The 23,428-nt window shown below is 33.9% G+C and overlaps 1 protein-coding gene across 4 annotated transcripts in view; it reads left to right on the forward strand.

The window, feature by feature from the left end:
* Positions 1-23,428, forward strand: part of ATRNL1 (attractin like 1) — an 811,767-nt gene that overhangs the window by 175,534 nt on the left and 612,805 nt on the right. For all 4 annotated transcript variants that reach the window (XM_039465348.2, XM_074382946.1, XM_074382947.1 and 1 more), the window contains 3 exons: positions 3,490-3,671; positions 14,967-15,180; positions 16,835-17,023. In XM_039465348.2, the coding sequence (XP_039321282.1) occupies positions 3,490-3,671; positions 14,967-15,180; positions 16,835-17,023 (585 nt within the window). The remainder of the gene's footprint in view (positions 1-3,489; positions 3,672-14,966; positions 15,181-16,834; positions 17,024-23,428) is intronic.

The following is a 23,428-nucleotide window of genomic DNA, read 5'->3' on the forward strand; positions in this document are numbered from 1 at the left end:
CTGAGCATATGTAATTCTAATATGTATTGGAAAATTCCATCACATAATTTATGTCTGAAAGAGAATCTTTCTTACAAGTTCATGTAATAAAATTATTTATTCTGCCTTTAAAAATGCCATTGAGGCTGGGCACTGTGGCTCATGCCTGTAATTCCAGCACTTTGGGAGGCCGAGGTGGGTGGATCACTTGAGGTCAGAAGTTCAAGACCAGGCTGGCCATCATGTTAAAACCCCATCTCTCCTAAAAATATAAAAATTAGCTGGGCATGGTGGTGGGCACCTGTAATCCCAGCTACTCAGGTGGCTGAGGCAGGAGAATTGCTTGAACCCGGGAGGTGGAAGTTGCAGAGAGCTGAGATGGCACCACTGCACTCCAGCCTGAGTGACAGAGCAAGACTCCATCTCAATAACAGAACAAACAAGAAAACAGACACACCACTGAGGCATTAGAATGTCATTCAAATTTTGAATTTTGTTTACATACTGACCTTTAAAGCCTTTAAACAATGAGATGTACCTGTGTGCTCATTTTGAGAAAGATATTAATAATGCAGTAAGCAGGATTTAAGAAGTAACTGTGAGATGATACTAAGAAGTTGAAAGTGGTATTAATCTCTAAGATGCAACTATAAAATGATCCCAGCACTTTGGAAGGCTGAGACGGGTGGATCACAAGGTTAGGAGTTCAAGACCAGCCTGGCCAATATGGTGAGACCCCCCCCTCTCTACTAAAAACAAAAATTAGCCAGGTGTGGTGGCGGGTGCCTGTACTCCCTGCTACTCAGGAGGCTGAGGCAGGAAAGTATTTGAACCTGGGAGATGAAGGTTGCAGTGAGCCGAAATCTCGCCACTGCACTCCAGCCTGGGTGACAGAGGAGACTGACAGAGAGAGACTGACAGAGAGAGACTCCCTCTCAAAAAAGAAAAAGAAAATGTAGATCAATGAAAATATTTACAAAGTTTCCTTAAAATGACAAGGTTAATCTTGGACCAAAACAAGATTTGACTGAAGGAATGTTTATATTTAAAGGAATATTACTTTGATAAGAATGGAAATTAGTTGCCAGTGGAAGTTTGGAAAAATGGCAGTAAATTTGCTTGTGTTATTACCCTTCTCATTCCCTAGGAAAAAAACAACAACAACATTGCTTTGTTATAAAGACTCCACTTGACCAGCCTATATTTTGGAGAAATAATGAAATATATTATACCCTACATCCCTTTTCTTCATTCATATTTACTAAGCAGCCAACTGGCTATATATTGTTTGATTTCCATTCAGCTTGTCTCAAAGAAGTGAATGTTCTAAAAAGAGAGTTCAGTCTGTAGAGCAGTTTTACAATTCCATGACAATTGATATATTGCATTTTTTTACATTGATCTCATATGAGCTCGGCAATTTGAATTTATCTCACTAAATTCATCATAAATTAATTGCTTTCCTTTAAACTCCACTGCTAAGTTGATGCTCAATACTACAAAAACCTGAAGTATAAAAGTATTTGGTTGGGTAGTATAGTTTAGCCACAAAGGCCCATGCATTTCTTTTTATTTGTATGATTTGTCAATGAACTATTTTTGTTCTCACTAAAAATAAATGAGGAGACAGGCAATAATAATCTAACTTCTTCCTTGATTCAGTAAGGTGAGAAGAAAACATAATTTAAGAAAACTTTGCACTGTAAGGAGAAGTTTTTTGGTATCTTGTATTTAAAATGACTGGGAAAATTGAAACATGTGTAGCCTCAAATTGAAAAACAGGACATCCTGCACAGTCTTATTAAATAATAATTATAGTTTACTGAGGGATTACTGTGTTCCAACTGCTGTGAGTTATTCATGGTACCCAATTTAATTCTTAGTGCAGAAACTATGAAGGAACAAGAGTCCCCAAGATGCTTTTGAGTGGGTCCATTTGGTGAAGATTAATAGTACTGAGACATTATTTGCTTTTAAAATTCTGTTTGTTATGGGTTTACCATGGAGCTTTATGAAGGCTATCTGATGTATGCTATCCCAATAGATTGAATGTAGAAGCAGGTATGAGAATATAGTTGTCAAATGCCAAATATTAAAAAGATTTATAAAAAAAGATTTACAAAAAGATAAAACAATAAAAATAGAATATGCTATTACGTTGTAATGCCCCCTTCAACATTTTGTTAAGAAATATTTCAAATATTAAAAAAACAGAAATAATAGTGGAGAGGACATCTAATACCTACATTCTAGATTCTACAATTAACACGTTTCTTTATCTGTGCTATCCATGATCTCTCTGCCTGTCTATCCCCTATTCATTCATCAATCCATCTGAATTTTTTGATGCTGGGATCTAATTTGAACTGTCAGCTGCTTTCCCTCAGGAAGGGAATTTGAGTATACATTTCCTTGGGCCTATTTGTTACCATAGGGGGCAAGATATCTCAGCAGCTGGAAGAGTGAATTTATAATGGGGTTTAAAATTATTTTAAATGAATAAATCCATATATTTGTTAAAGATGCCATTTTTAATTTTAAAAAGGTCCAAATCAGTAGATATAACATGCATAAAGAAAAGTTCTGTGGGGCCCTCAATAATTTTTAAGACTTGAAGACCAAAAATTTGAGAACAGCTGCTTTAGAACACTTTTATAAGGGTTGCAGTAATGTATCCAAGGTCCTTTATACAGGGCTAGAGGCGCTAATACATTTAATGTAACATCAAAACTAAAATGTAGTCTAACTTTATAGATCAGTATATTAATGAAACACTGTGTTGTTAATTAGTGCACACTACAGTTTAGCTTTATTAATGTTTTTATTATATAAACCTGTGTTTTGGAAAATAGTGTTTCAAGTTCAATTTGGATCCTATAGATAAACCACTATTACTGAATAGTATGTTTAATCTTTAGTAAGATATGAATAATTGTGTAAAAATAAATATTAGAAAGGAAACATTATAGCTCCTTTACTAATCATAAGTAAAATGAGACTTCTCTACTCATTCTTATGAAAGAATCAAAGAACCCAACTTATACCACAACAATATACCTGAGCTATGGAAATTAGATTTAGAGGTCAGTTAGCTTCACTTACAGAAATAACTTTGAAACTGCTGTTATAAGCTTTTTTTTTTTTTAAATTAAAGTGGTCTTGTCTTATGTAAGCTAGACCTTGGGACATAAATATAGTAATGATTTTACTTATGGAAATATCAAAAATAAAGGAAACCCAGCAGTCAACACATTTAACAGATATCATAGAGCCATATTTTATCCCATGTTTAAGAGTTAAAGAAAAAATTAGGATATTCTGCTCTCATTCTCTACCAGAATATTAGAAAAAATTTATTTGAAATGTTATATTGAGATATTTAATGTTTTATTTTTTAAAAATAATTTAAACAAATACAGAAGTACTCTGAAATAGTTGAAAAATACATTTGCTTTTTGGAAATATGAGCATAAGACACATTTTTTTTTTTTTTTTTTTTTTTTTTACCAGCTCACCTTTGTGGAGAAGGATGGAGTCATATTGGGGATGCTTGTCTTAGAATCAATTCCAGTAGGGAAAACTATGACAATGCAAAACTTTATTGCTATAATCTTAGTGGAAATCTTGCTTCATTAACAACCTCAAAAGAAGTAGAATTTGTTTTGGATGAAATACAGAAGTATACACAACAGGTAACATTTCTATTCGTTTATATTATGGAAATGTGTTATGATTTCATAATTCTTTGAAATGTTTTTTTTGTTTTTAATATATTATTGCTAATTTTGGAAATAAAAGTGGAGTTTATTTCTCAAGTGATTGGCAGAAGACTTATTTTGTATAAGTAATAAGGTAGTAAGGTTTTATAAATTATCACTTTTTGCAGAGTAAACCACTGTATCACCTTACCAAGAAGTCATCTTATATGAATAAATGCACTTAAAAGGTGTATACAATTTAAGAATTATAACTCTACTTGGTATAGTGTGGCAGAAATACTTTTTGCTTGAAAACTTTTCAGAACAAATATAGTAGATCCTCTGTATTTATGGGTTCTGCATTCATGGAGACAACCAACTGCAAATGAAAAATATTTTTAAAAAGCGTGGTTGTGTCTGTACTGAAGATGTACAGACTTTTTTTTCTTGTCATTAGTCCCTAAACGTTACAGCATGACAGCTATTCAATAACATTTACATTGTATTCAGTAATAATCTAGAGCTGATTTAAAGTATATGGGAGGATATGCATAGGTTACTTGAAAATACTATCATTTTATGTAAGGGACATGATATTTATGGATGTTAGAATCCACAAGGGATCTGTAACTAATCCTACATGGATCCCGAGGGGTGACTGTGTTGCCAATTACTTGCTATATAGAAACAAGTAATGTTTGCTTGGTACTGTTCACTTTAAAGAAGCATTGTAGATAGCGTTTCAAAATGGTGGAGAACATAAAATCTGGACATATGCTTATTTCTGCAACTTAGTAGCAAGTTAACATCCCTAGCTCTATATTCCTCATTTGTAAACTGGCATAATAATCATGACTACTTCATATGTTTACTGTGAATATAGTAAAATTTATTTTTGAGAGTTAACTTTGGTTACAATTTTTACTATTTCCATTTTCAGGGCTATTATTTTTATGTCTTTGTTCCCACTACTGCTATTACTACTATTTCCAGGAATCATTATTTAGAGAATGAATTTTTATGTAACTAAATGAATTTATTTCATAAATAGTTAATATTAAAATTGATTGTGGAAAAATGTCTTAATTTTTCTGTGGTAAGTAAGTAAATTTTTTTGTTCGAGCTTCTATTAAAATTTATTTTATTGTCACAGAAGGATTGTATGTATTTATGGGGTACAGAGTGCTGTTTTAATGCATATAATATATAGTGAGCAGATCAGGGACGTTAACATATCCATTATCTCAAATATTTATCATTTATTTGTGTTGGGAACATTCAATATCTTTCCTCTAGCTATTTGTAACTATGTGATATATTATTGTAAACAATAGTCATCCTACAGTAGTATAGAGCACTAGAACTTACCCATCCTCTCTAGCTGTAATTTTCAAGCCTTTAATAAATCTCTTCTTACTCCTTCTTTTACTCTTATTCTTCTCAGAGTAACCTCTATTCTATGTTTTATTGTTTTATTTCTATAAGATCAACTTTTTATTTTTATTTAAAAATTTTTTTTTTTTTAGCTTCCACTTATGAATGAGAGCAAAAGATGTGTAACTTTCTGGGCCTCTCTTATTTTATTTAACAAAATGTCCTCCAGTTCCATTCATGTTGCCATGAATGACAGGATTTCATTCTTGTTTATGACTGAATATTATTCCATTATGTATATATATACCACAGCTTTTTTTTTTTTTAAATTTTGAGATAGAGTCTCTTCCTGTTGCCCAGGGTGGAGTGCAATGGCCTATCTTGGCTCATGGCAACCTCCACCTCCTGGGTTCAAGTGATTCTCCTGCCTCAGTCTCCTAAGTAGCTGGGATTACAGGTGCTTGCCACCACACTCAGCTAATTTTTATATTTTTAGTAGAGACAGGATTTTGCCATGTTGACTAGGCTGGTCTTGAACTCCTGACCTGGTGATCTGCCCACCTCAGCCTCCCAAAGTGCTGGGATTACAGGCATGAGCCACTGTGCCCAGCCCACAGTTTGTTGGTCTATTCTTTTCTTGTTGGAAACCCAGGTTGATTCCACATCGTGGCTATTGTGAATAGTGCTGCAATAAACTTGAGAATGCAGGTATCCCATTGATGTACTAATTTTTTTTTGCTTTGGATAAATGCTCAGTAGTAGGATTGCAGGAACATATGATGGTTTTGTTTGTAGTTTTCTGAGGAACTTCCATAGCGTTCTCTGTAGTGGCTGTACTAATTTACATTCCCACCAACAATGTATAAGAATTCCCTTTTCTCTGCAGCTTCACCCATATTTTTTGACCTATTGATAATAGACATTCAGAGGTGAGATGATATCTCATTGTGATTTTTATTTGTGTTTCCCTGATGATTAGTGATGTTGACCATTTTTTTTTCACATTTTTTGTTGGTCAATTTTATGTCTTCTTTTGGGAAATGTCTGTTCATTTGCTCTTTTCTAATTCAGTTTTTTTTTTTTTTTTTTGCTGTTGAGGTTTTTTTAGTTCCTGTATATTCTAGATGTTAATTTCCTATCAAATGAATAGTTTACCAATATTTTCTCCTATTAGTTTGTTTTCATGCTCCTGATAAAGACATTTCTGAGACTAGGGAGAAAAAGGTTTAATAGACTTACAGTTCCATGTCGTTGGGTAGGCCTCACAATCATGGCAAAAGGCAAGAAGAAGAAAGTCACATCTTACATGGATGGTGGCAGGCAAAGAGAGAGAGAGTTGTGCAGGGAATTCCTCTTTTTACAACCATCAGATCTTGTGAGACTTATTCACTATCTTGAGAACAGCACAGGAAAGACCTGCCCCCATAATTTAATTACCTCTTCCCAGATCCTTCCTATAACACATAGGAATTCGAGGTGAGGTTTGGGTGGGGACACAGCAAAATCATATTATCTCCCTTTCTGTAGGTTGTCTTTTCTCAGTTTTGATAGTTTTCTTTGCTGTGCAGAAGCTTTTTATTTTCATATAATCCTATTGGTTTATTTTTGCTTTTGTTTCCTGTGCTTTTGAGGTCTTGTTGATAAAATCTTTTTGCAGACCCATTCCTGAAGCATTTTTCCTATGTTTACTTCTGGTAGTTTTATTGTTTTTGGGCCTTAAATTTAGTTCTTTGATCCATTTTTAGTTTTCTTTTCTTTTCTTTTTTTTTTTTTTTTTTGTACAGTGTAAGAGGCAGGGGTCTAGTTTAATTCTAATACATATAGAGATCCAGTTTTTCTAGTGTTATTTATTGAAGAGCTTGTCCTTTCCCCTATGCATGTTCTTGGTGTAATTGTCAGAAGTCAGCTGGCTGCAGCTTTGTGAATTATTTATGAGTTCTCTCTTCTCTCCCATTGGTGTATGTGTATGTTTTTATATCAGTACCATGCTGTTTTCTTTACTACAACTTTGTAGTGTATTTTGAAGCCTGGGGGCTAGTTTGATGGCTCTAGCTTTGTTGATTTTACTCAAGATTGCTTTGGCTATTAGGGCCTTTTTTCGTTTCATACAAGTTTTAGAATTGCTTTTCCTATTTCTGTGAACAATGCCATTGGTATTTTATAGGTAGTGCATTGAATCTGTAGATTGCTTTGAGTAGCACGGTTGTTTTAACAATATTAAGTCTTTTGATCCATTCTTGTGGAATATCGTTCCATTTATTTGGATTCTCTTCAATTTCTTAAATCAGTGTTTTGCAGTTTTTTTGTAGAGGTCTTTTACCTCCTTGGTTAAATTAATTCTAAGTATTTTAATTTTTTATAATATTGTAAATGGTGTTACCTTCTTGATTTATTTTTTACCTAGTTTGTTGTTTGTGTATTGCTGAATTAGTTTGTCATTACTAAGAGTTTTCTGGCAGAATTGGTGTCATTCTTCTGGGGTAATAACTGAGGTTCTTTGCCTCACACCAAGGAAATCAAGGACACAAACACACAAGGAGTGAAATTAAGAGCAGAAGTTGCCAGGCTTGGTAGGTCACGCCTGTAGTCCCAGAACTTTGGAAGGCTGAGGTGGCTGGATCACCTAAGGTCAGAAGTTTAAGACCAACCTGGCCAACATGGTGAAACCTCATCTCTACAGAAAATTAGCTGGGCCTGGTGACAGGTGTCAACAATCCCAGCCACTCTGGAGGATGAGGCAGGAGAATTGCTTGAACCTGGGAGGTGGAGATTTCAGTCAGCTGAAGTTGAGCCACTGCACTCCAACCTGGGCGACTAAAGTGAAACTGCATGTTAAAAAAAAAAAAAAAAAAAAAAAAAGAGCAGAGGTTTAATAGGTGAAAGCAAGAGGAAACCTTTCTTTCCTATAGAGAGGAGCTCCAGAGTGTCTTCCGGTTCTGTGGTGAAATGCACAGGGTTTTATAAACAAACTTAAGGAGGTGGTGTCTGATTTACATAGAGCCCAGAAGATTGATCCGACCAGGTATGCCATTTACATAGTGTGTGAAGAAGCTGGTTGTCCTGCCCTAATCTTTTATTATGCAGATGGGTTCTCTTCTTAGCCAGTGCCATGTTGCCTGTTTCTTTACTGTACATGTGGTTTACAAAGAAAAGGGAAGATGTAGCCTCCATGTTGAACGCCTGGCTCCCAGGCAGCCTTTTCTTATTGGCACAGATGCTAGCATTCACTGGTGCAAGCTTCCAGCTTTCTTATCTATGTCTGTAACTCTATTTCATCAGGGAATTTTATTCATCCGGGATATTGGCCTGTAGGTTTTTTGTTTATTTGTTTAAGCTGCTCTTCGTTAGAAAAAGAATGATTTTAGAGCTGGTTTTTGTTAAAAGGGAAGGCTTGTTGAGGACTCTCTTAACCTCACTATCTGCCTAAATAGTTTCTTTCTAGCTCCTGTATCACAGTCTTAAGGCTTTTCTATGTGTAAGATCATGCCATCTACAAACAGGGACACTTCGACATCTTCTGTTTCAATTTGGATGTCTTTTATTTCTTTTGTTGCCGAATTGCCCTGACCATGGACTTACAGTGTTATGTTAAATAAGTGTGGTGAGAATGGGTATCCTTGTCTTTTTCCAATTCTTAGAAGAAAGGTTTTTTAGCTTTTCTTATTCAGTATGATGTTAGCTGTGGCCTTTATGTCATATATGGCCGTTATTATTTTCAGTACATTCCTTCTAAAATACAGGCATTTATTTATTTCCTTCCTAAATTAGTTATTTCCTAAGTAAATACCTAATTTAAGTTTTTATAATGGTGAGATGTTGAATTCTGTTGAATGCTTTTGCTTCATCTATTGAGTCGATCATATAGTTTTTGTCCTTCTATAGATGTGATAATTGATATTTATTAATTTGTATACATTGAACCATCCTTGTAGCCCTTGGATAACTCCTTGGTTGTGGTGTGTATTGTTCTGGTACTGTTGGATTTATTTTGCTAGTATTTTGTTGGGTATTTTTGCATATGTTCATCAGAGATATTGGCCTGTAGGTTTTTTTGTTTATCTGTTTTTTTAATTTATTTATGTTTTTGTCTGGTTTTGGTATTAGTGTTATGCTGACCTCATAGAATGAGTTAAGAAAATCCCCTCTGCTTCAGTTCTTTGAAATAATTTGAGAAGAATTGGTATTAATTAGTTTTGAAAGATTTGATAGAATTCAGCAGTGAAGCCATCTGGTTCTGGACTTTTCTTTCTTGTGAGACTTTTCATCATTCATTCAAAATAATTTATTTTGTTGGTATTTTCAGGTTTTCTATTTCTTTTTGTTCAATTTCTAGGTTATATGTTTTCAGAAATACATTTCTTCTAAGTTTTCAATTTATTAGAATATTGTTTATAGTAGTCTCTAATGACTGTTTATGTTTCTGTGTTAATGTCTCCTTTTGCATTTCTGATTTTATTTATTTGGGTCCTTTCTTTCTTAGTCTAGCAAATGGTTTATCAATTTTCTTTATTTTTTTAACAAAACCAACATTTTGGTCATTGATCTTTTGTATTATTTTAGTCCCAATTACATTTCAATAAAGATCATGGTTACCATGATATTAATTTTTTTCCTTCTACTAATTTTGGTTTTTTTTTCTTACTTTGCTTGTTCTTTATAATGTGTTATTTGAAATCATACTTTTTTTCTGATGTAGATATTTTTTACTATAAACTTCCCTCAGTACAGCTTTTGCTACATTCTATAGGTTTTGGTATGTTGTATTTCTATTTTCTGCGGTCTCAAGTAAATTTTAAATTTCATTCTTAATTTCTTTCTTCACCCAGTGTTAGTTGAGGACCATATTGTTTAATTTTCATGTATTAATATAGTTTTGAATGTTCCTCTTGTTATTAATGTCTAGTTTTATTCCATTGTGGTCATATAAGATACTTGGTATGATTTTGATTTTTAAAAATTTGTTGATATTTGTTTTGTTTCCTACCATATATGGTCATTCCTGGAGAATGTCCCACGTGCTGATGAAAAGTATGTGTATCCTGCAGCTGTGGGTACAATGTTCTGTAAATGTCTCTTAGTTTCATTTTGTTTATGCTTCAGTTTAAATCTGATGTTCTTTGTTGATTTTCTGTCTAAATCATCTGTCCAGTGCTGATAGCATGGTGTTGAAGTCTTCAAGTATTATTATTTTGGGGCTTATTTCTCTCTTTATATCTAATAATATTTTCCTTATATATCTAAATGCTGCAGTGTTGGGTGCATGTGTATTTACAATTGTTAGAGCCTCTTACCAAATTAATCCTTTTCTTATTGCATAATATACTTCTTTATCTCTTTTACAGCTTTTGACTGAAAGTCTGTTTTATCCTATAGAAGTGTAGCTACTCCTGCTCACTTTTGTTTTCTGTTTGCATGGAGTATCTTTTTAAATCCCTTCACTTTTAGTCTGTGTATGTCTTTAGAGATGAGATAAGTTTCTTGTAGGCAGCATATTGTTAGTTATTTTTCTTAAAATGCTGTCAGACAGTTTCTATCTCTTAAGTAAGGGAATTTATTTACTTTGAAGGTTATTATTGAAAGGTCAGAACTATTCCTGTCAATTTATTGTTTTTTTTTTTTTTTTTTTTCTGGGTTTTGTATATCCTTTTTTCCTTTGCATATCCTTTCATCCTTTGTTCCTTTCTTCCTCTCTTATTGTTTATTTTTGTGGTTATATGGCTTTCTGTAGTTATAAGGTTTTATTTCTTTCTCTATCTCCTTTGTGTATTGGCTCTGCCAGTGAGTTTTATAATATTGCACATGTTCATGATGGTGTTTATCATCTTTTTAGCTCTAGATGTTAGGATCCCTTGAGCATTTATTGTAAGGCTAGTCTATTTGTGATGAATTTCATTAGATTTTGTCTGTGAAAGATTTTATTTCTCTTTAATTTCTGAAGAATAGCTTTGTTTGGTATAATATTTGTGTTTGACAGGTTTTTTTTTCTTCCCAATATTTTGAATATATCATTCCCTTCATCCTGACCTTTAAGGTTTCTGCTAAGAAATTCACTGTTAGTCTAATGAGGATTTTCTTATATATGACTTTATGCTTTTCTCTTGATGCTTTTAGAATTCTTTCTTTGTATTAGACTTTTGATGATTTGAGTATCATGTGCATGGGAAAGGACCTGTATAGTGTGAATCTATTTGGTGTTCTTTAAGCTTCCTGGACTTGGATGTTCATTTCCTTCTGAAGACTTGAATAGTTTTCAAGTGGCTTATTAAGTATTTCCAGGCACCTATTCCCTTCTGTTCTCCTTTTTCAATGCCTGTGATAGAAATAGGTTTTCACTAAATGGTTTCCTGTAAATGCTGTAGGCCTTCTTCACTCCATATTCTATTTTATTTTTGTTGCCTGTGTTATGTGCTTTTAAGTTCAGTAATTCTTCTAGCTAGGCATGGCAGTGTGAAACTGTAGTCCCAGCTACTTGGGACGCTGAAGTAGGAGGATCACTTGTAAGCCCAGGAGATCGAGGCTAGCCTAAGCAACATAGCAAGATCCTATCTCTATTAAAAAAGAAAAAGAGAAATTCTTTTTTTCTGCTTGGTTAAGTCTGTGGTTGAAGCTCTCTGTTGCATTTTTAAAATGTTATTCATTGAATTCTTCAGATCTAGAATTTATTTTGTTCTTTTTTTCTGATATCTCTGTTGTTGAATTTTTCATTCAAATTATGAATTATTTTCCTTATTCTGTTGAATTATGTATCTGTATTCTCCTATATCTCATTGAATATCCATAAGATTATTTTGAATTTTCTTTCTGATATTTGATATGTAGGAATTCCTGCATAAAATTCTCCCAATTTTATGGAGTAAGTTTTGTATGGAAAGAGTTATTAGTATGAATGGATCTTAGGGTATTAGTTCAATGGAATATACTAGTATTCATTCTAGGTGGATGGAGTACTGTAGTCTCCAGGTAGTTTCTTCAGCTATTATCCACACTAGTGACATACTAGTGACATTTTCGAGTGTCTTGTCTTGAGAGCTACCAGCTTAATGGCTAAAGGATAAGACGTATGAGGTGATATGTAGAATATACCTATTAGTTTTATAATATTTAAAAAAAATGTGACAAGGTGTATTTTTAAAGTTTTATTTTTAGCATATAAGATGTACAACTTAAGTTAAAATCTGTTTATATTCTTGTGATGCCAGGAGCTTCATTTCTTTTACTAAAAAAAAAAAAAAGGACAATTATCAGTGAACATGTGACAATTAGTTCTCACTACCTACCACTTATACAGAGCTTATTCTTGGCAGATCCAAATTCCCTGATACTTAGAAAGTACTGATATTTGATATTAGAATTCTATTGCTTACTTTCTAGCTTAAGACAAGAATATATTTAGTTTTTACAATATAACCTTGAAACGTGCTTTTTTGATATTGCGTATTTCAAGATTCCTATGTTAGTGCTCATTTTTCTTGTCTATTATTATAAATAATAATGATTGAACTAGTAATTATTTTGAATGTGTGAACTTACACTTAAGAAGTTCATCACACATTCAAAAGTTCCATTTGCTAAGGAATATGATGCTAACTAGCATGCCCTGTAAATGAAGAATGTTTTGCTGTATCAGAAAGCTGAGTTTTAGCAAGATTTCAATGGTAGAGACTTCGGTAAGGTGACATTCAATTAATCATATCTTTATATAAAATGAATTCTGAGTCATTGCAGTTATATAAACTGATGATAACCCTTCTTTGGCAAATAAAGATCACCAGATTCATGCACTTTATAGAGGTATCTTGGGCCAAATGATCATTTACTTATTGGAAATGGCTAATGAAATGTTACAGTAATTTATGGTGTGCTACAGTAAATTTTCATAATATAGTAATTTATCTTACATAAGATAATGAACTGCCTGTCCAGTTCATTTACTGAGTAATAGTTACTTTAAATGTTTTATCAGCAGTTTCATTTTTATGTTTTCCTCTTCTTCCTCTCAGATTTTTAACATGATGAGTTAGGGAGTAATATTTCATTTTAAATGACTTGTCTTGACTATAGATAGTTCAGGGATATAGGCAGAATTGCTGTAATGTGAAACACAGTTGTTAATCTGAAATATCTGTGTTGAATTGATGCCTGCTGTTATTATCAAGAATTGTAAGAATGTTACAGCTTTTTGTTTACCATAATATTTTTCAGAATAATATGTGAAATATATGCTGATCACAATGTGAAGCAGCATATGTATTTTTATAATCAGAAACATTATTAAGTACCATCTTTGTTTCAGGCACTGTGGTGATGATGGAAGATAACCATCTTTATTCTAATGAATTTTGTTTAGCAAAATTTATTGATTACCTCCTATGTATACAGTACTTGAGCAATACAAGATCTATTGTCATAACAAGAATTTATAAGATGCTTAAATTTTATCCAAGAAACATTTGTTGAGTGTTTACTATCTAAAATTTATTGTATTTGTACACTTCACACATTTCTAGGTGTATGGCTATCTCTTAAGATCTTTAGGACCATATGTATATCATAATTAGAATAAATACTGGATATAAATGTCTTATTTCTATGTTGTTAAAGATAGAAAAACATTTTTCTCTATCCTGCTACTCTATACTGTTAAAAAAAAGAATGAAGTGGTGTTTTGAAACCATTACACATTGTAATATAATATTGGTAGCTTAGTATTTTGGAAAATAAATATATTATCATACATATTAAAATAGAGGTGCTTCTAGTCTAAAAATATTGTAAAGATTAATAACTGATCATGAATATATCATTTTTTAATATAAAAAGAATAACATTTATAAATTGAGTATTAAGGTTATAAACATGGTAAAGATTTTTATTTCAATCTAATTTTGAAATATTACAGCATTAAGAATGGTTATGTAGTATTTGTCAATCTTAGCTAAATTTTCGGCACAAACATTAGATTTTATTATTTTTCTTGATTTTTTATTAATAAAATTATATGACATTAATGTAGCCAAAATTCATATAGAAGTCCAAATTCATTTGTAGATATTTGAGCTAAGAGAGAGGCAGTTATTCTTCTCTAAGTCTTTTTGCTAAGTCTTCTTATGAAGTCTTCACTAAGTACTGCTTGTTGATTTTATTTTCTATTTTCACAGTGCAGATAATGGCAATTTATCTTCAGATTCTTTTTTTTTTCCTTCCTGAGACAGAGTTTTGCTCTATTGCCCAGGCTGGAGTGCAGTGGTGCAATCTCTGCTCACTGCCCTCCACTGCAACCTCCACCTCCTGGGTTAAAGTAATTCTCCTGCCTTAGCCTTCCAGGTAGCCGATACTACAGGCGCCTGCCACCATGCCTGGCTAATTTTTTGTATTTTTAGTAGAGATGGGCTTTCACCATGTTAGTTAGGATGGTCTCGATCTCCTGACCTTGTGATCTGCCCGCCTTGGCCTACCAAAGTGCTGGGATTACAGGCGTGAGCCACTATTCCCAGCCTATCTTTATATTCTTAATCCTATAACTGATTACATTGATAGTAGTGATAATAATAGAAGCAGCAGCAGCCATAATAATATGTTAAGTTTTTAAATAATCCTGCTTCATCTTCATTTTATAAAGGATAATTATATCTTTATTTTATAGAAGAGGAAATTGAGGTTCACAAAGACTAAATAAATGATGCCAATCACGTAGCTAAACATGAAACCTGTGTTTTAAAAACAGTGTTCTATTCTACATCATTCTCTAAAATATACTGTAATTGTTAATTATTCTTAGTACTAAAACTCATTAGAAAGGGAGTTTTATATATTTTCAAATATAATTTTTAATGATATAAACCATTTGCTGTGGAATATTATGCCCTACTTTTAAATCTAACTTTCTTTGAATATCACTTTTCCTGTCGTTTACAGAAAGTATCACCTTGGGTAGGCTTGCGCAAGATCAATATATCCTATTGGGGATGGGAAGATATGTCTCCTTTTACAAACACGACACTACAGTGGCTTCCTGGTGAACCCAATGATTCTGGGTTCTGTGCATATCTAGAAAGGGCTGCAGTGGCAGGCTTAAAAGCTAATCCTTGTACATCTATGGCAAATGGCCTTGTCTGTGAAAAACCTGTTGGTAAGTAGTCCAGTAAATTAGCATTCCTTTAAAAATATGTTTCCAACCCATCTTTTCACTCCTTCTTTCTAGGGTATAGTCTTATTCTTTGATATTTATATAAATTTTATTTTATACACATTCTTCCCCACTTACAATTAGTGTTCTCAGCATTAAGTTGTGAAAATAACAAAATATTATTTTATGCAATTTTATTGGTTTAAATAGTGAGATTATGAACATGTAAGTGTAGTTACAATATTGCAAAAATCTATTCTTAATTCATTGATGTCTTGTACTTTTATCATGGTAGTGTTTGGGAAGAAGTTATTTTTTTTAAGATTAATGACTAATTGAGACAATTTTACTCTTGTAGACATATCTCAGTTGTCAAGTAAAAAGAAACATTTTTGTTACATCTTCTGAAATGGATTTTTGTTACATGAGAAAGGAATATTGGATTCTTTTCTTTTTAAATATTATATTTTTATTGTGGTAAAATATATTTAATATTTACCATTTTAAGTATCTTAAATGTATTTTAATGCCAATTCAATGGTATGTACTTTCACACTGTTGCGCAGACATTATCACCGTTTATCTCCAGAACTTTTTTCATTTTGAAAAACTAAAACTCTGTACCCATTAAACCATAACTCTTAATTTCCTCCACCCCCCCTCCCCACAGTCCCTAGGAACTACTATTCTACTTTCTGTCTATGAATTTAACTACAACTTCGGGTACCTCATATAGTAGAATCATAACAGTATATGTCCTTTGTGACTGGGTTATTCCCTCAGCATAATGTCTTCAGGGGTTAACCATGATGTAGGGTGCATAAGAATTTCCTTCCTTTTTAAGGTTGACTAATATTCCATTATATGTGTATACCACATTTTGTTTATCCATTCGTCTGTCAATGGATACTTGGGTTGTTTCTACCTTTTTGGCTATTGTGAGTAATGCTGCTATGAATGTGGTTGTATGAATATCTGTTCAGCTTCTTGCTTTCATTTCTTTGGGGAATATAATCAGAAGGAGAATTGCAAAATCATATGGCAATTCTATGTTGAAATTTTTGAGGAATCGCCATACTGTTTCTCACAGAGGCTGTATCATTTTATATTCCCTCCAGCAATGCACAAAGTTTTCAATTTCTCAGCATCTTGGCCAATATTTATTTCCTATTATTTTCAAATAATAGCCTTCCTAAAGGCTGTGATACATATTGTATCTTGCATAATATCTTATGATAAGCTTTATTTTATTCTTTGTTTACATCAGAGACTTGTTCATTTATAGGACGTTTACTTTGTAAGATGTGGAATGTTACGGAAACCATTGTGGCTAGAAAAAAATTGTGGCTGGGAAAGTAAACAGTTCTAGTATACAAACTAGGTCACAGATTACATTACTAACTCTAATTTTTAAATTATACAATTTTATATACTTTGTAAAGAATTAAAAATTTCCAAGGAGTTATACATTTTTAAATTTAATTAAAAAATTAGGAAGTATTGATATGTCATCTTTGTTTTTATTTACCTCATCATATTATAATGCCACAGTTGGCTTAATTGAAACAATTCCCTGAACAGTGAAGCAAAGAAAACCCATACAATTGTGTTAAAATGAGGTAAAAGTGAAATAATTATATTTTTTTATTTATTCCAGTTAGTCCAAATCAAAATGCAAGGCCATGCAAAAAGCCATGCTCTCTAAGGACATCATGTTCCAACTGTACAAGCAATGGTATGGAGTGTATGTGGTGTAGCAGTACGAAACGATGTGTTGACTCTAATGCCTATATCATCTCCTTTCCATATGGACAATGTCTAGAGTGGCAAACTGCCACCTGCTCTCGTAAGTATTTATCTAGAGTGACTTTTCATTTGACAGTAACACAAATCACTTCTTTGTGATGTAAGGAAGAATTAAATATTTGAAGAAGTTTCAAAAAATGAGAAAAAATATTGCTGCAGCTAGTTTTGAAACCAGCTGGTGCTGTTAACCTCTGATTTTTATTTTATCACCATTTTGCATTCTGCTAAGTATCTTTCCCTAAATATTAACATATTGCCACATATGTACAGCTCCTTTTCCCTGAGCTGTGTGTATGTTGCAGACAGCAGACCACTTCAAGAGAGTGTTCACTTCAAACATCATAGATTGTTCTAGTGAGCCTTTTTAGTGTCTTTTAATCTGGTATAGTTCCCATGTCTTTTTTTTTTTTTTTTTTTTTTTTTTTGAGACGGAGTTTCGCTCTTGTAACCCAGGCTGGAGTGCAATGGCGCGATCTCGGCTCACCGCAACCTCCGCCTCCTGGGCTCAGGCAATTCTCCTGCCTCAGCCTCCTGAGTAGCTGGGATTACAGGCACGTGCCACCATGCCCAGCTAATTTTTTTGTATTTTTAGTAGAGATGGGGTTTCACCATGTTGACCAGGATGGTCTCGATCTTTCGACCTTGTGATCCACCCGCCTCGGCCTCCCAAAGTGCTGGGATTACAGGCTTGAGCCACCGCGCCCGGCCCCATGTCTTTTCCTTACATGACTCTGGTATTTTTGAGTAACCTATACCAATTATTTTGCAGGTTTCTCAGTTTGGATTTGTCTAATTTTTCCCTTATGATTAGATTCAGGAAAGCATTTCAGGGTGAGAATATCTTATCAGTGTCGGTATATCTGCTACAAGTATAGAATGTACAGTCTTGACATCATACAGAGTCATGTCAGCAAGGCAGTACTGGACTTGCTGTGAGTTGTACTTCAGGAAAAAGATCTTACCTTTTGTTGGTCTCTCATGTTTTCTAAGGACTATAGGATAAGGATGCATCTGAATGAATATTTAATACTGGGTACTATGTGGTCAGAGTGGCCTTGCTTACAAACACAAATGGCATCAGAATATAGTTACCAAGGGAATTGCATAATGCTACTGGTAGCACTTGGTAGCCTTGTAGGAACTTGAGACCATATGAAGCTCTTTCTTCTTGGGAGAAGAAGGTACTGATCTTAGCTAGCTTCTTTGTAGCAGAGAATATGGTTTATCTTTCCACAATCCACTCTCTGACACTGATGCTCATCAAAAATATGCCTTTTCACCTGAATTAATCAGATTTGGAACAAAAAAGTAGAAAATATCATTTACTTCTGCTGCTGTCACCACCTGCTTCTCAATGTTGGTTGCATTCATTCATATCCCACTCATTGGTATCTATCCCTCTTGTAATTAATCCAGACTTTATGTCATTTTCTTGTGAATAATATACTTTTCAGGGGCCCAGTAATTACCATTCTACCACCATAGTTAGCTGCAGAATGACCTGAGATAAACTTAGTATCTAAGTGGTTTATTTATGTACTTATTTATTTTGAGGCTGAGTCATGCTCTGTGGCCCAGGCTGGAGTATAGTAGTGCAATCTCAGCTCACTGCAACCTCTACCTCCTGGGTTAAAGCGATTCTCTTGCCTCAGCCTCCTGAGTAGCTTGGACTACTGGCACACGCCACCATGCCTGGCTAATTTTTGTATTTTTAGTAGAGACTGGGTTTTACTGTTGGCCAGGTTGGTCTCAAACTCCTGACCTTGTGATCTGCCCACCATGGCCTCATAAAGTGCTGGGATTGCAAGTTTATGTCCATTGAGGGTGCTTTGATTTGAACAAAGAAAAATATCAGTTACTTGGTAAAGTACCAACAGACAAATAAAATGAGAAGTTCTTTTGGTTCTTTTTCAGTTACCTCCTTCTCAACATCTGAGTGTCTAGGAAGCTCACAAAGACAGAAGGAGCAAGAGTCCTTAGATTTTGGGTTTTTTAAATTTTTTTTCCCTCCCAATACTTTAACCTGCAGTAAAGAGGATTTGAAATGAGTGAATCTAAATAACATGTTGGTGTGTTTGTGCCAGGTCCCAAAGAAACTGTAGTTACAGTTTGTCAAAGGAGACAAAATAACAGCCACTTGGAGTCCAGTGTATCTGTTAAACTCAGGCATGTGTTTGATTGAAAGGTATTCAGTGAGATAGGCAAAGAGACATTTTCCATCTCTATACAGGAATTCTCTCCAGGATCTTTATCCCAATTCTAAGTCCTTTCTCCTAACAATAGCCCTAAGTTTTCCACTGTCATTATCTCTCTTCTTATGTCATCTTTGAAACTTTTAAAGGTCAAAGGTCTATTTTAAGATTGTGCATCAGTCCACTGGTTTCCCTCTGTCCCTTTCTCGCCAGGAAACTGCCACGTGGAGTTTTCCTAGGAGTAGAGGGCATAACGCAGCTTGTTTCTATAACTTTCCTAAGTTTCTTCAGGACTTTCTTATTAGACCATTGGCTTTCTTGCAGTCCCTCCATAGGAGCAGCCTCTGGCAGCCTGACTGATGAAATACAAACAGCTATCCCAGCAGCAATTTTTATTGTCTGCCTGTCCGTTCTTTCTTCCCTCCTTTGAGCATTCTTTTTTTCCTCTGAGAGGCAACGCGTTTCTAGTTAGCAGTTATAGTAATGATACTGCTCTGATGAGTGGAGGAGCACCAGGGCTCTCGATTCACGTTGAATTAGATAAAACAACATGGACACAGGTGGAGCTGTGTTGAAAAGCGGAGCGTTAATAGGCAAGAAAGAAAAGAGACAGCAGAAGGAAGACGAAAAAGTAGAGACAGAGGGATTGGGGCTCCGAAGCTGAAAGAGGAAATCCCAAGTGTTGTGATACCAACCAGGTGTATGTAGAGGCTGGAGGAGGTATTTTCGGATTATTTTTTTCTAATTCTGTGAAAAATGATGTTGGTAATTTGATTGGAATTGCACTGAACCTGTAGATTGTTCTGGGCAGTATGATTATTCTCATGAGTGTAGGATGTGTTTCTGTTTGTTTTTGTCACCTATAATTTATTTCAGCAGTATTTTGTAGTTCTTGTAGGGATGTTTTACCTCCTTGGTTAAATACATTCCTAGGTATTTTATTTTTGCAGCTGTTGTAAAAGTTCTTGATTTGATTCTCATGTTAGTCATTGTTGGTGTATAGCAATGCTACTGATTTGTGTACCTTGTTTTTGTAACCTTAGACTTTACTGAATTCATTATTAAATCTAGGCGTCTTTTAGAGGACTCTTTAGGATTTTCTAGGTATACAATCATATCCAGGTCTTTAGGGTTTTCTAGGTATACAGTATAAAATCACATAACAGTCTTCAGAGTTTTCTAGGTATGCAATCATGTCATTGGCAAACAAGACTAGTTTTGACTTCCTCTTTTCTGATTTGGACACCCTTTATTTCTTTCTCTTGCCTAATTTCCAGTACTATGTTAAATAGAAGCGGTGAAAGTGGGCCTCCCTATCTCGTTATAGTTCTTAGAGGTAATGCCTTCAACATTTCTCCATTCACTATGACGTTTGCTATGGCTTTGTCATATATGACTTTTATTATTTTGTGGTTTGTTTCTTCTATGCCTAGATTGTTGAGGTTTTTTAATCATAAAGATATGTTGGATTTTAATGAATGCTTTTCCTGCATCTATTTGAGATGATCATATTGCTTTTGTTTTTAATTAAGTTTATGTGATGAATCATATTTATTGAACTGTATATGTTGAACCATCTCTGGGATGACACCTACTTGATCATGATGAATTATCTTTTTAATGTGCCATTGGATTCAGTTTGCTAGTGTATTGTTGAGAAGTTTTTCATTTATGTTTATCAGAGATATTAGTCTCTATTTTTTTTTTTTTAATATCCTTCCCTGACTTTGCTATCAGGATGATACTGGCTTCATAGAATGAGTTAGGGAAGATTTTCTCTTTCTCAGTCTTTTGAAACAGTTTTCGTAGTATTGATACCACTTCTTTGAATATCTAGTAGAATTCGACTATGAATCCCCCTGGCTGTTGGGTTTTTTTTGGCTGGCAAATTTGTATTACTGATTCAATCTTGCTGCTTGTTATTGATCTGTTCAGGATTTCTATTTCTTCCTGATTCAAGCTAGAAGTGTTGCAGGTTTCCGGGATTTTTTTCATTTCCACTAGATTGTGTAGTTTGTATGCATAGAAGTGTTCAGAGTTGTCTTGAATGATCTTTTATATATCTGTGATGTTGATTGTAATGTCAACATTTTCATTTCTAATTAAACTTATTTGAATACTGTCTTCTTTGTTAATCTAGCTAATGCTCTATCAATTTTATCCTTTCAAAAATACAACTTTTCATTTCATTAGTCTTTTGTATTTTCTTGGTTACAATTTCATTTAGTTCTGCTCTGACATTTGTTTCTTCTCTTAGCTTTGGATTTGGTTTGTTCTTGTTTCTTTAGTTCCTTGAGATGTGACATTACATTGTTGTTAGTGTGTGATCTTTCAGACTTTGATACAGGCACTTAGTGCCAAAAACTTTTCCCTTAGCACTGCTTTTCCTATATTCAAGGTTTTGATAACTTGTGTCACAGTTACTGTTCTTTTCTGCAGAATTTAAAACTTTCCATCTTGATTTGTTAACCCCAAAATCGTTCAGGAGCAGATTGTTAAATTTCCACGTTTGTATAGTTTTGAAGGTTCATTTTGGAATTGATTTTTAGTTTCATTCTACTGTGATCTGAGAAGATACTTGATATATCAATTTTGATTTTTTAGAACTTATTGAGACTTGTTTTGTGGCCTATCATATGGTCTGCCTTGGAGAATGTTCCATGCGCTGATGCGATGCATATTCTGTACTTCTTGGGTACAATGTACTGTTAATATCCGTTAGGTCCATTTTATCTAGAGTGTAATTTAAGTCCAGTGTTTCATTTTTTTTTCTTTTTTTGAGATGGAGTTTCACTCTTGCTGCCCAGGCTGGAGTGCAATGAGTTCAAGCAATTCTCCTGTCTCAGCGTCCCGAGTAGCTGGAATTACAGGCATGTGCCACCAGGCCTGGCTAATTTTGTATTTTTAGTAGAGATGGGGTTTCTCCATGTTTGTCAGGCTGGTCTCGAACTCCTGACCTCAGGTGATCTGCCCACCTCAGCCTCCCAAAGTCCTGAGTTTACAGGTGTGAGCCACCATGCCCAGCCTAAGTCCAGTGTTTCTTTGATGACTTTCTGCTTTGATGATCTGTTTATTGCTGTCAGTGGAGTTTGAAATCCTCCACCATTATTGTACTGCTGTCTTATCTCTTTCTTAGGTCTAGTAGTGATTGTTTTATGAATTTGGGAGCTCTAGTTTTAGGTGCACATATATTAGATTGTAATATCTTCTTGTTGGATTCTTGCTTTTATCATTATATAATGAACTTCTTTGTCTTTTCTTTACAGTTGTTCCTTTAAAGTCTGTTTTATCTGATATAAGAACAGCTCCTCCTGGTTGCTTTTGGTTTCCATTTGCATCAAATATCTTTTTCAACCCCTTTACCTTGACTCTATAAGAATCTTTAAATGTTAGATATGTCCCTTGAAGATGGTAGATATTTGGTTTGTGGTTTTTCATCTGTTTTACCAATCTATGTCTTTTACGTGGAGCATTTATACCATTTACATGTAACATTAATATTCAGATGTGAGTTACTTTTCTAGTTATGATGTTGTTTTTTACCTAGTTACTTTGTTTTCCTCACTGTGTTATTACTTTATAGACCCAGTGAGTTTTATACTTTCAAGAGTTTCTATTCTGGTGCATATTAACCTTTCATTTCAAGATTTAAACTCCTTTTAGCTTTTCTTTTAGGGTTGGTCTGGTAGTGACAAAATTCCTTAGCATTTGCTTGTCTGAAAAGGACTTTATTTCTCCTTCATTTATGAAAGTTAATTTTGCTGGATACAAAATTGTTGGCTGGCAGTTATTCTGCTTAATGAGGCTAAAGAGAGAACCTTGATCCCTTCTGGCTTGTAAAGTTTCTGCTGAGAAGTCTACTATTAGTCTGTTAGGTATTTCTTTATAGATTACCTGATACTTTTGTATTGCTGCTCTTAGAATTCTTTTCTTCATGTTGACTTTAGATAGAATGATTGCTATATATATTGATAATGTCCTTTTTGCTATAAACCTCTCAGGAGTTCTTTGAGCTTCTTGTATTTGGGTGTCTAAATCTCTGGCACAGCCAGGGATGTTTTTCTTAGTTATTCCCACAAATAAGTTTTTCAAAAAACTTTTTTTTCTTTTCCCTCAGAACACCAATTATTCTTAGATTTGGCTGTTTCACCTAATCTCATATTTCTTGCAGACTTTGTTTCTTTTTAAAATTATTTTTTTTATTTTTGTTTGACTGGTATAATTCAAAAGCTTTGTCTATAAGGTATTAAATT

This window comes from Saimiri boliviensis, chromosome 12 (genome assembly GCF_048565385.1).
Source record: "Saimiri boliviensis isolate mSaiBol1 chromosome 12, mSaiBol1.pri, whole genome shotgun sequence".
Taxonomy (NCBI): Eukaryota; Metazoa; Chordata; class Mammalia; order Primates; family Cebidae; genus Saimiri; species Saimiri boliviensis.